At 36.8% G+C, this 14390-nt stretch overlaps 2 protein-coding genes across 4 annotated transcripts in view; one reads left to right on the top strand and one right to left on the bottom strand.

Moving 5' to 3' along the window:
* The window catches only part of LOC132913104 (aurora kinase C-like), a 316494-nt gene that overhangs the window by 44537 nt on the left and 257567 nt on the right, over positions 1–14390 (bottom strand). The window lies entirely within an intron of this gene.
* Positions 1–14390, top strand: part of LOC132913094 (membralin) — a 66820-nt gene that overhangs the window by 24301 nt on the left and 28129 nt on the right. For all 3 annotated transcript variants that reach the window (XM_060971066.1, XM_060971064.1, XM_060971065.1), the window contains exon 10: positions 3768–3900. In XM_060971066.1, coding sequence (XP_060827049.1) covers positions 3768–3900 — 133 coding nt within the window. The remainder of the gene's footprint in view (positions 1–3767; positions 3901–14390) is intronic.

Genomic DNA, 14390 nt, shown 5'->3' with positions numbered 1-14390 from the left:
TTGTTATCCAAATAATGATATTTGCGACATTGATCGTGCATTGCACATCATCATCCGCTCTCTTGAAAATCTCCAAAAAAAATTTTTTTTTTGTTGACTTATACGTAAAAATTGTACCAGTGAAGGTACTAATTTTTACATGTAACCTTTGCAAAAAGTTCTATTTTTTTCAAACGTATTATAATTTTTATGAATTTAGTAAGATATATGTAAAAATTATACCATTGTTGCGTATAATACGCGTTATTATCAGCCTGGCATAGCTTCTTTTGATTTCCATAGCCGCCTACGTACATTGGAATATGTTCCATATTGGCATTTTCAACAGCAATTAGCACATTTGTCAGACTGTGACATTTAATATCCAATTATGTTCATTGTTCATCGGGGCTGTCGATAGATATTCGATGATTGAACACGTATAATTATATTGCTTACTTGAATGTCATTAATATGTTTCGCGTGCAGATATTGTTTAACGCATCTTACGCTTACGGGTTAATGAACCATGTTCGATATTTCAATCGAATTTTCACTTTGAAATTCCAATTCCCACAATTTGAATAATGGACAGTCCTATTACGATTTTAAATTCTTCTTTCCATTTGTTCAATTTCATAATATTTAAAAAGATTCTACATGAACGTTTCAAGAATCGGAATTGATGTTATAACTATTTTCCATCCTTGAAGACTACGTTTTACAAGAAAATTAAATATTAGGTTGTTCCAAAAGTTTCTTTCGTTTTATAAGAAAATAATAGATGTACAACTTCTTTTTTCTTATATTATTTTATTGAATTATGTATGATTTTTGTTCCAATAGAACAAAATGGCACCACAAAAATAAACCTAATAAAAAATCATGTTTTTAAAAAATTTACACTTGATCTTAGTTCGTGATAGTATTTTCATTCATCACTGTACAAAATCATTTTGTCGACGAATAATTTTCCGCTTCTATGTTATTTCTATGACAAACGTCACACGTTGCGTGTTCGTCGATTTGTCGTGTAAACTGTTGGCAGGATACTCGTTAGCATTCTCTCCGTGTTGTTTTCTTCTTGTTTTGTCGCGCAGTGTCCGATCAAGAAACTAATTATCCGAGGTCGCCCTCGTACTCCATGAACCATTCATCCTTTTCGTTGTGAAGTGCCTTCATCCCGGTTGCCAGCGTGCTCCGCTACCTTTTGTCCAATATATACCAGGCGTTTTCTCTCCTTCGCCTAATATCGGTTTAACGTGTATTTTGAAAACCGATGTCAAGCCCCCTAAGATCGAGTGCCTAGTTTCTTCGGGTACGTCAGCCCAAACAGACCAGAGATAATTACGCGATCGTACTGCTTTTCTTTAGATATTCCTCCTCTCTATTTGTTTCAGCGTATTATTCTGTTCAACTGCTTAAGATAGATATTTATTATCTAAGATCGATTCTTCAAGCTGAATCTCCTAAATTTCTGATTCCGCTGAAAAATATATCATAAACGACGTGCCGCCAAAAGTAAAGATGTCTAATAATGGAAACAAAGTACACACGCTTTTAGCATTTCAAGAATTAATTGGACTTTGCCAATCGGTTTAATATTCACATCAAATCTCTAATTTGTTATTATTATGGTTTCGTTCACCGTGTGTTGTTATTACCTGAAATACACAATACATTATAATGAATACATCCACGTGATTTATCCGCTGAACGATGACGTTAATATACGGTTTATGTATATTACTCGTAGTTGGCGACAATTTTGTAAGAAACGGGAATATAATGGATGTTCACGATTTTGGTGATGTTGAAAATATGAAACGACAGTGATTAATCGATTCTAATAAAAATATAATATAGCAGAAAAATATTGCAATTCGAATGTAATCTAAAACATAGATTACTATTGAGTTGTCCTTAAAATTTTGGTAAGGTAACTAATTGACCGCGTTCGTGTTCGCTCTCGTACGTCGTGAATTAATCGAGGAAATATCGTGTCGATTTTTCAATGGAAAACTTTCAACGTTGTCATTAATCACCGTTGGAACGTTATATTTCAGGTTGGTCGTTTTGCACTTTCGTGACCTGGCCACGACACACCCTAGGATACTTTTATTATTTCCGCTCAGTCCCCGGGGGGGTTTCATATCGTTACAATTCATTAGGAAACACGCTAGCTGTACAACATTGTTCTATACTTTCCTCGAAACACATTAACTTTATTCTATACCTATACTATATGATTCAGTGATCCAGTCAAAAATACGATACGTTAATACGTAGATTATTTGCATTGTAAAAACTGTACCTCGATACTTTTTAATTATAACTACAACGATATTTATAAGCACGCTCGATATTTTTGTAGCTGCGAACCGAGAGAAAATTTATATTAAATTTCTAGAAAGTTTTCAACGAAGGTTTCAGCGTTCCTTTGCGTTTTTATACCTGTTCGAGTTAAAATTACATTGAAAAATTCAAAGACTCGCAATTAAAATTTCAGTCTTAAATTTCAGACTCTTTTTTGTATCTATTTTGCGAGATGTAAATTCAAAGAATTTTCCCGCAACAGTTTGCACGAAATATCATAGAAAATTGCACGTTATCTTTTAGTTCTCGCGCATGTCGTGAAACAATGCTTACGGACGATTCGATAGTAGATTCTTTGATTATCGCGCGGAAAACGCGCGGAAACGTTTCGAGTATCTTACGGCGAATTGTTGCAAATCTATTGGTTGCTATCTTATGTACCTTTGCGTTATGGTCTTAGTTATGGCGTTGATAGCTATTCAAATCGAATTTCTATTTTCTGAACCAAGTCCGATTTCTGATTATTAGACTATTATTAAACGTTGTTAGTTAAAAAAAAAAAAGATAAGAAGACCTCGTCAAATTGTTTTTGGTATGAGACCCCTGATTTTCGTTTACGGGTAGTTTGACGAAGAGAATTGTTTCAAACAGAATAACTTAATCGATGTTTCAACCGATAAGTGAGATTTAACGTTCAACGCCTGGGAAACAATAAAAACGGCTGGCGGAACGGTAGTGAATGTATTGTTTTAACGGTATAATGGTCCATGGGGGTCGGTATTAAATTTACATGGGCAGAGGTTTTGTACAGCGTGCCGCGAACTTTTAATTGTGCGGAAACTATTCGATTAATAGGACCGGCCTGTGAGTTCGATAGCGAACGAATGCCGGTATCGATTGCCATGAAGTTGTTTCGCTATTTCTACAAAGCTCCCTGGAACGTTTTCTCTTCTCCTCTTTCGCCTCTTCGTTGCTCCGTTTCGCAAATTAATAATCCTAGATGTTTATGTGGCCCTCAATAGCCGAAGCAACAGAGCTTCGAAAAACATCGTACAACCTTATAGTAAACCTCTTAGTAAATCTCATGGACAAAGAAAATTTCCTGTCCACCTCGTTTTCCCGAATCTCCTCTTTCGTTCGAATTAAATTTTCAAACGCAGCTGCTTCAATTAACGACTACGCTCCAAAGGGAAAAGGGAAGAACACGTTTGTCGGAAGGATTTACTTGAAAATGTTCGCAGATATAATTGTCGTTACATTATTCGAGGAACGAACGGCGTTCGTTATGTATCGGAAGTACGATTTAACTTCGATAATTGGTTAAAATTAGTTTTAAACGAAAATCGTATCTTGGTTTTGTTGGAATGGTCGTTGGACTACCTTTCTTCTTTTCACAAATGTAATTGATTGATTGTTCTATGACTATTCTATGCTATGAGTAATCCATTCAAAAATAAATTGTTCTGTTTCAGGAATGGAAGCGATCATGTCAGAATTCTTTAACGATACCACGACTGCGTTTTACATCATATTGATCGTTTGGATCGCTGATCAGTACGATGCTATTTGCTGTCACACACCGGTTACAAAGAGACACTGGTTACGGTGAGTTTTGATTTGCTTATAGCTATAGAATCACATGCGTTAAAATTCCTATTTTGCTTAGTAATAAACACAGTTGTTTGCAACTCTTAACTTCTTAAATAGTAAGAATCTAATCTTTAGTTATATCTTTTAAGTATAGAAAGATACATGCAGTAGAATTGCCAATAATCCGGTGCGCTAGGGCTTGATTAACGCAAGATTATTGAATTATATCTGTGTAATTTGGTAAAAATTGGGAAACTAATATTAAAAACAGTCATGATTAATAGAATAAATTCTTACGGTAATTTTTATCCTATTTTTATGAAAATAATATCAATAGATTGGTGAGGTAGTTCTAATAAAATTACGACTAAACTCATAAATCAGACTATTCGGATAAATTGTTAATAGCGTTGTTTTGCGACCAACAACCTACAATTTCATTTTTGTTAGGATTATCAAGAAAACAGGAAATTCCTGTTCAAATATTATTCGTCTTACTCGTCATGGAGAGCACGGTTATAACGAGTTCATTCGTAGAAGTCTCGGAGGTCGTTATACATCCCGTCCTTTTTAGATTGGGACAGAGATGATCGAAGGAGCATTTAATTAAAAAGGATTAAGCTGTATTAAGTAGCGAGTCAGTCGTAGTTCTGGGCATATCGGCAGACCTCGCCTTTTCTCTTTATCCTGGCCCGTGCACCTCCGGCTAAAACTGAAACGATCAAAGTATCTACTCTGTCTCAGAGTAGCCTTTGTTGGATGACGATAAAACGCCTTGCCTGCCTTGTCACAGTAACTTTACGAGAGGACCAACAGGAGTTTAATATACAACGCGTTTGCGAATTAAAAAAGAACGAGCCGTCGATGCTTTTGTATGCTCGAAGCTACGTAGCGAGGAAAGTTGAACAAAGCCTTGCCAGGACATATGGATACTTTATTAAATTACGTTTCAACTGAATTCTTCCTTCGACTTATTAAAAATAATTTTTTTATTTTTCTGATGCTCTAATCTCAAAATTATCAATTAATCGATGAGTACTTGTTTCAATTCAATCTGCTGTATCGATTAATGACGGCAATAATTATAGTAATTGCTACTCCTTAGTTTATATGTTGAAGGAATCAATTAAAACCTTTTTACATATAAACAAATCAAAAGTTCACATAGTAACAGAGGATTTAAATGTCTTTCTGACATTCTGAGAAATACCGATCTATATTTCTTAATGAAACAATTAGGCCGGTATTCGCATATGTTACCAGATTTCTGTATAATTGAGGACGAATACGTATATCTTCGGTAATTATTGCTGTTTATTGATTAGCACGGAATGCGTAGGTCTCGAGCGCGGTATGTGCAGAGAAATCTTGATTAAACAGTGCGGTCTATGGCAGCCTACGAAGTGTATCCGTATGTTCATGCAGGTCGTAGGTCGTTTGCTCGTTCCTGCTACGTGGTCCTCGTGGTTATTAAACTCGATTTGTCTTTCACATTGGTTTGATTGTCACTCCATTGCCATAAATATTTTCGATCAACCTAGATTTGGCAAATTGTCGCGTTCGACCATTCGCCGTTTCGTCGGTGATTGTATACGGATGTCAAAGCCGGATCAGGATGAAATCCCTCTAGGAGTAAGAGGAATCGAGTTTTACGCTCGATGTGCCTCACCAGCGGACAAGAGAGAAAGAGAGAGAGAGAGAGAGAGAGAGAGAGAGAGAGAGAGAGAGAGAAGCACGATGTAATTTCCTTAGACTGACAAAGGTATAGGACGAAACATTAGGGACATTAGACGGCGATTAAACAAAATTGTCGCCGGTCGCTTGGGATGTTTGAACAGATTGGTGACGCGCAAGTAAACGGTCAACGAAATTGCTCGCGGATAGGAGATGGCATGTTTAAAGCGAAACATTTTAAATGATCGTGGAAGTTTGACAAATCAAGTTGGTTGGAACAAGGAAGTTCGGATCAAACAGGGAGCAATTGGGAATGATAAATTCCAGAATAAAATTCTCTAAAATTTTGAGATTAGGAAATATATCGAGGGAAATGTTAAATGAGCAATTAATAAATTTGTTGAAGAACAGTTTTTTCACAGACCAAAGAAACTTAGTTCTGAAAGGACTAAATTTTATTTATAATACATTTATGTAGTGCACTGATTATTCGGTTGGTAGTTGAAATTAGTATTTGCATTTTTATACAAGTAAATTGTGTTTAATGAATAAGGCAGATAATTCCAAAGGGGCAAAAATTAAATAGACATTTGATTAATCCATGCCTATCATCCTTCGAAAAGGATCGTTGCAAGGTTTTATTATATTTTGACATTTGTGTACCATTGTACAATTTACTTAATGCGTTGGATTTAGATTTGGAATAAAGAAAAAATTATATGTACATTGTTTCAAAAATATCAGAAAAAAGAAAATTTAGATATATCTGGATTAATATGTTATTCAGAACGAAACATAAAGGAGACATTCTTTTTTTTTACAACATTTTAATATTTGGAATATATTTTCCGATCAGTTTAGTTTAACCTCGGCGTTGATTTAGTTGGTAGTAAGCGTGGAAAGGGCATAGATCTAAACGGCTTTACTCTCTGGCGAAACATGGTCGTAAGGACAGTTAGGTTTCCTTTAGGTAGATTCGAGGTTAGACACGCAGCATTAGAACAACCGGTGTTAGACAACAATTAAGCAGATCTGACGGTGGTAATACTCCTGTAGTACCGCTTCCAAGTACCAGAATTATGTGTTGCATTGTGTTGAATCTACGTCGTTGACTGCGAGATTTACACTAGATCGACTTTAATTGCATAAACAAGATTCGTTCGACGAACAGGGTAATCGGCTTCTTTTTATCCGCGCAAGTTAGTTTTCTCAAAACGAAGGAAAACTACTTGGTTCGACCTCTTTTCCGTGCCAGAGCTATTTCGTTCGAGCTTCAACTCGGATCGGTTTTTGTCACGTAAACCAAATAGATTTAATGAACGGTGATGGCCCCTTTTAGAAAAATTGGCTTTTTAAAGGCGAATGAGCGCTGTCTCAAGATTCGTTCCTTTTAGAATTTAGATAAATATAAAGTTCGTGTTAATCTAATGCATTCTTTTACTAGTAATTAAAGTAGACATATCATTTCTCGTAAATAAGTGACGGTTTGATCATTTAATTTATACTAAATTTTTAAAGAAAGGGCGTGTTTCATACGTTGAAAGGATAATTTTTGCACTTGTAAAAATTATATATGACGATAGCAAGTATTTCGTAATAACAAGTATACCGTTCGAAAATGGTGATGAAAGTAACCGTGGGCTGATCCGATTAACCGCAAAGCGTTTTCTATCCAAAGTCATTTCTATCGATCAGATGTAAGCGTGGTTTAATTTACTGCTCTACGATCTTCAGTTCTTAGGGTCCTGGTTGTCTGACTTTGGGTTACGATAGGTATGCAACTATGTAACACCGAACACCCTCGACCGACTGTTTCTACGGGCCATCCGCTTTTAATTAGAAACTCGACTTCCGTTTACACGTGGTTTATCCGATACTTCGTGTTCGGTTCCCGTCTCTATTCTCCCATCATTCGTAATCCAAAGCCTTTATCGGAGGGAACATGGATTGAAACGAAGAACATGATTAATGCAAAGAGTGGAATCGGCAGTGGACAAACATTTTCTGCCATAAAGATCTACGATGGTTTGACTTGTTAAAATTTTAAAGTTAAAAGTTATTTTACAGGTTAAAAGATTCGTCAGTACACAAAAATGATTAACTCCTTAACTATAAACTTTTTTTTTTATTTGTTTTTATTACTGTAAAAGGAAGAGAATCGCATCGTACAAACAATTTATCGTTTTCTTTTTAAATTAGTGAAGTCTCGTATACATGAACGATATGGATCTTCGATTTGTTTTGAATATCTCTTGGGCTATGCGATGCATAAAAAATCTTCTTGCAAATTTGTCCGACTCTCTTGCGTATACTTTTACTACGGATCAGAATGAAACTCTGGAAGTGAAATCAAGGCTGTGCAGTACAGTAACGTTTCGTTCGTTCACACGCTGAAAATCGCTAGCGATACGAAAGAACATCGCCGGGAGGCAAAAGCTACTGAAAGTTCAGTGATTGCCATACTTGATATCTGTTGCTCGTGGAATTGGGTATTTTCACGTGTTTCTTACTCTTTTTACATACCATATACGTAGACAGTTCCCAATTTCTGTAAGTAAAGAATCCTTTGGTTGTATCGTAAAAATAGAACGAGTAATTTTTTATTAACCCTTTAGAAACCCAAACATGCGAAATAACTTTATACAGATTGTTTGGACGATAAAGATTGTGAGCTTGCTTTCATTCCCATAGCACGAACGTAGTTAATTGTATCATATAGTAATGATATTTAAAATTATTACACTTCTCTGTGGCAATACGTAGACAGATGCTTATCAACGATATCTATCGATATTGAACCGTTCACAACGTTTGAATATGACATACATTTACCGATTGTCATAAGAACCAATCTGCGATGAGTTTTTACTTGTTTTAAAGACCGGAGGATAAATGCAATCGAGCAATTGGTTTCACAGGCTCGGCCCGTTAAAACCTCAACCCCGGCAGTAAGAGTTTCATTCATTTGTTCAAGGGAAAGGGTCACTGTTCGTAGTCTAGCCAGCATGCACACGCGGTAGTTGTGTGTATGCCCGTTGTATGTTGTCGAAAACAATTAGAAAAGTGCTTTGTTGAAGCGTTTCAGGGTGCGTGTCGTCCGATAATACGGATTTGGTGTTTGACTTCTAAAATCGATATGAAAGAAGTGATCCGTTTAACAGATTTAAATCTCTATAATTGACGAACAACAATGTTCGAACCCCGTGATCGGCAATATAAAAAGAAAATCGGTCGGTATGTTGAAACAGAAAAGTAACAAAGAAAATCTGCTAATTTGAAACGTATTGGACATTTTTCAAGTCGGAACAAAGATGATATATCGAAAAGAAAAATGGAAATATTTCAATTTTTTTATGTTACACGACGAAAAATGCTAGAAAATACTGCTTATGTTCAATTTATGATAACTCCGTCAGGATCAACTGGAAAGCAAGCACGCTTCACTTTCGCACAAATATTTGTTGCCTCGAAAAGCAATCGAAATTAATATCGCAATTCGTTAATGATTATTTTGTAATTTCCCTTCGTACGCGTTTCATCGCATGTCTAGCGTACATGTTTTTCATGCAAAGCGCAAATTAATATAGTTTCCGTGTAATGGTCGAGCAAATAATTTCAGAGAGGGGTCGAGTATAAATCGTGCATAATTAACGACGAAACGTATTTTTAATTTAACTCAGCCGGAACATTTTATTCTTTCCGGCGGTTTTAGTGTATTCTATGCTCTCTCCTCCTCTGCCCATATTATCTTCCGCCGCCGTGAATCTCTTAATTATTTTTCTCGCTTGTTTTCACACGCGAGCAGCTTTTTTACGCTTCTTTTTCACGGTTATGAAAACCGGGCAGTGAAAAAATTATTACGATGTGATTTTACGTTTCTTCGTGAATATTAAATTACGCCTATATATAAGAACGTTGGAACGGTGCCATTTGATAAAGTTTGAAGTCGCGAAACTGAAAATATTTATTTTTATCGGATGTTTAAAACTCGATAACCCAGGTTGAATGACGTGTGTAGCACGTACGTACGTTTCAAAATAAGAATTACGCGAGATCCATTACAAAGAATTAGGATGAACTAGTGGGCGCCGAGTATGATTGATGCGAGGGCGTGGATGCTCTCGGATTACTGAGTGAATTGTCATTACCAATAGTATTCAAATATTATGATCCATAGGGGTTTGGTGTACACAAATATTTATGTTTTCCCCATTTAGGGGAATTACCAAAATTTACCATATTTTAGTTTCATTGCAATTTTTGTATCATTTTCTTCATAAACTTTTGTTTGAATATACACTATTCTAAAATATCATTTTAAATAAATATAATCGTAAAATATCACTTTAAATAAATATAATCGTAAAATATTATTTTAAATAAATGAGAGTAATTTCATCTACATACATAGTTTGTGGGCGACATTTAAGTTGCTTTAAAAAAAAGAGAAGAAAATGCCTCGTCCATTTCCACTGAATTAAATTACTATTACCGTATTCCGAAGTGGAATCAAGATTTGCTTTTCTCTTTTTGACTGACATATATCGTTCTTTTCATGCTGTTCGAATGTATTTGCTTCCAGTTGATATGAACAACGACGGAATAGTTAGGGAATGAAAGAGGAAAGAGAGAGAGAGAAAGGGAGAGAGAGAGAGAGAGAGAGAGAGAGAACGCGACCTGGAAGTTTTAGTTTCACGATACGCGATGGTGTTAGGTCGTCGCCAGGGGTGTGCATTTTACTTTCGATCCGTAACGTGGGTCTGGATTCTCAGCGGTTCGTAGATAACGCACGTTCAGTCTCATTTGAGCCTAGAAGGGCTGTCTTTTCCTTCAGCATTCTGCTTGGCTGACTTATCCGACCTTATGTGCACATACAGACACGGGTGTCTCTTCTTTCCAAGCTGAATTCGTGTAAATAGCTACATTAGCTCGAATAATGATCTAATATAATAATCTAATACTTTTGCTTGTCATTGACTACTCTGGTGACGCTTGACGATTAACGATTGTATTTGGCAGAGCGATTAACATCGTAGTAAGTTTAAATTGGACTAAGATTTGTTAGGTGTGTAGTATGTAAATTGATTCAATGATTTTAAATTATTAAATGTTCATGTGTATAAGGTTATTTTAAATCCAAGTATTTCCCCGTCTTGTGTAATTTTAAAGAAATACAATTGTTATTTATGTAATTTTACTTAAACAAAGTTGCATAATGAAAATAATTCCGATGATTTAGTTTATTTTACATGATACATAGATAAAATTTAGATGTCGGGTTATAATTATAATTACGGTTAGGGGCGTGTAATGAATCTTCACTGGAATTAGTCATTGTTGTTATACAATCGAGGTAATGTTGATTAGCACAAGTGTGAGTATTACAGAATTGCCAAGTAACTGCGGTAATTAGACACTAATGACAATGGTCTTAGGTTCGATAACGAATCCGCGGTCAACGAGATAGCATAATGTACTTTCTTCCAAAGTCTAAGCCTGACTCTTTGTTAGAAACATGAAACATCCATTGATCGTAAAGACTTTGTTTTACTCGCTGATGAGATCGCACGAGATTGCCATAGAGCCAATGTACATACTTGATAGTTTGTCTATGATCTTTCCATTATTGTATATTTTATGCAAAATGTTTGTTGAAGTTCGTTCGCGTTTTGAAGTAAAAACAAAATTTTGTAAGATATTTCGCATCTAATTTATACTTGGTATTATAAGCATGGCATAATAATCGTAAAAGTGTTTTTTAGTAGTTTACTGAATATTTGCAAATTGTTCCCAGAGCAATTTGTTGAATAATATTAAATTCGAAAGGAAATTCATTAGCGTAGTTGTGTATTTACGAGCAACTTTCCAGTTACAACGCAGGTTATGATAATAATCGTGATATTTAAGATTACGTTAAAATTTAATAACTTAATATAAGCGTCATTTCTGCTCTGCTCAGATTTTCTAAATAGTTCGTAGAGTTATCAGTGTATATGTGCAACTTCCTTAGTTCTAATTTATATTTCAAGACAAGATGGTACTAAATTTTAACCTCATGCGACTATAATTCCATTGTACTTTCTAACTTTGGGTAACAGCGTTCTTAATGCCAACGAGAATTTCTTGCTAAAATTCTTCATAGTTTTGCTATATTTGCATAGTTTGTTGCGAAATAAAATGGAAATAGATTGTTCCAAAATCTTTTTCAACGTTCGAAACGTTAATTCTTACTTGGCGAAGTCTACCTTTAGATTTGACCTTTACGAGCAACTTGATTACATAGTTTATTGATACTTAATTCGTATGGCCTTACCGAAGAATTTACTTTGACATATTAGATTACAACCGTAAGTATACTTGCGGAAAAGCGGTGACCCAACGCTTAAAAGTATCGGAAAAAAACGGCAGTGCCGAATCGACTCGAATCGAATTGAATCGTATTGAATCCAATTGATTGAGATCGTATCGAATCGAGTCGAGTCAAGTCAAGTCAAGTCAAGTCAAGTCAAGTCAAGTCGAGTCGAGTCGATTCGAGTCGAATCGAATCGAATCGAATCGAAACGAATCGAATCGAAACGAATCGAATTGAATCGAATCGAATCGAATCAAATCGATTTTCAATCCGGGCACTGGAGTTCCGACGGTGTACGTCACGTCACGTCATTTCCGTTCTATTCTACTCGTCCTGTATTTACATTTCGCTAGCGGCGAATTAACCCTACGAAAGGCATCGTTCTCTCGCAGGAGTTAGTATCCTGCCGCCGCGGGTGCCTCGTCGGTGGGTGTCGCGTCGGTGGGTGCCATTACTGGCGTCGACGCCACGCGTGTGTCGCCACGGCTCGCAAGTGGCGCGTCGAGTGCTTACAATCAGCTGGGCTTGTCCGCAAATAACACCGGAGGATGATTATGATTGAATAAGGCCCGTAATTGAGGCTATTGAGCAATTATATAAATAACAAGCACACACCACGGACACCGACAGCCAGCAGAAGCTTATAGACGGAACACGGGCCCCATAAACGCATACCACGAGTACGGTTGGTGGACAGCCTGGGGTGTTATTTCAGTATGATGGGGAGAGAGTGGTGCGGGGGTATGACTCGTTCTACGGGGGGTGGTTCTCCCTTTCTCTCTTTATCGTTCTCCCCTGGCCTGGCTGTCGAGGCAGGAGCGCCAGCCGAGTTGCCTGGAAAATTACAGTGCAAACATAACCTGCACCTATATGTATACCGCGAGCCCTCGGCACATCGCGTTGCTGCGTTAGTGTATGCGCCGTTAGGTGGGGCCGATGATCTCGAATTCCCTTCCTTTTGCCTCTCCACCATCGAACTCTTATCATTTTAACTACCACCCTCCGCGATCAGTTCGATCTCTTGACGCTGTTCCAAACAGAATCATGAATATTGTCAAGCTAAAATAAGTCTCCGAAAATTGATCGTAACACCGTTCTTTCATTTGCGGAAAAGACTATAAGGTTGATGTTCCAAAGTGGTCGAAGAAGGGAAAGATTGAAGTTTAATCCTTAACGGTGGAGCTTGCCGAAAGGTAGCTGGAGTGTGATTAATTTCTTATGAGGGATGAAAAATGAGATTCGAGTGTCTGCTGTTTAATGGACGTTGTACGATCTACAGGGTTGCTGGTTTTTAATTCCAATGGGTATGAGATCACGTTTCGCTTATTTGGCATTGTACGAAGATTCGAGCGAAGTAATAAGTATCGCTATCGCGTTAACAAACTATCGAGAGTTTTTTTTTTAATATTTTGTTGGAACGCGTAAACCGATAAATAATAGTTATTATTTAACTAGTGCGATTCCGAATGGTGTTAACTAATATGTAGCTATGCAGTTGTTTTCAAACCATTCACGTTTATTCGGATTATGTGCTTAAACGCGACGCGATGTTTTCATCTTATCTCTTCGTGTTGGAAAATATCCTGTTTGTTGATTGAATTGTGTTTAAATATTTTTAAAAGATTTGCAACACGAATATGTAGAAATTCAGAGAAACAAGTTTAAGGTAATAATTTCAAAGTACGATAGAATAATATTTGATAGCACCTATTTATTTAAAGCTTTATACTTCGGCAGGTATTTCCTGTTTTTTTTTTTTATCATTTAACTATACCTGTTAACTATCTAAAAAATTTTCACAATCTGAAAGATAATCTTTCTTTCTATATACTCTTTCTATATCTGCTCCGATATATTACACGTTTAATGTTTAATATTACTCTTATATACATTTTAAACGTAATTCGCTGGAGTTCTTGTACATTATTTCATCTTGTCCAGTGAACATTTTTTGAACGTTGCTCGTCCTCTTATTTGAGCAAAGAGGGCAACATCGCAAGAACCTATAATTACTTTCCACCAACCGCTGATGTTTACCTCCTAGAGGTGGACTTCGGAAGGAAATGGCAAGGGATGAAGCTCGATACACACGGAGTTGGCGTTTTAATCAGGGTGTCGCGTTCGTCTCGGGTATCTAGGATAGGACGGTGATACGGGATGCATGGAAGCAGAGAAGCGTCAGACAGGCGCCAGCCAGAACGGTGTTCTGGCTCCGACGCTGACGGAACCAAGAGCTGACTTCATTTTCCACAGATCGCCCTTTCGCATTCCGTCTATATACGATCGGTCAACGCTTTTGTCCACGCGACAGGGTGCCGAAACACCCTCCACAGGGGGTTCCTTTTACCTCTAGACGTATGGATTTACGTCTTACCCCACTACGAAGATCGATAGCTCTGGATATGAAACCGATATCGGCGCGTGCGAAAAATTCTCTTGACAAGGATACCATCTTCGGACCCCTTGTTTAGGACTTTCC

The sequence above is a fragment of the Bombus pascuorum genome, chromosome 13 (assembly GCF_905332965.1).
Source record: "Bombus pascuorum chromosome 13, iyBomPasc1.1, whole genome shotgun sequence".
Lineage (NCBI taxonomy): Eukaryota > Metazoa > Arthropoda > Insecta > Hymenoptera > Apidae > Bombus > Bombus pascuorum.
The sequence above is the reverse complement of the archived record's forward strand: the minus strand, read 5'-3'. Positions and strand labels throughout refer to the sequence as shown.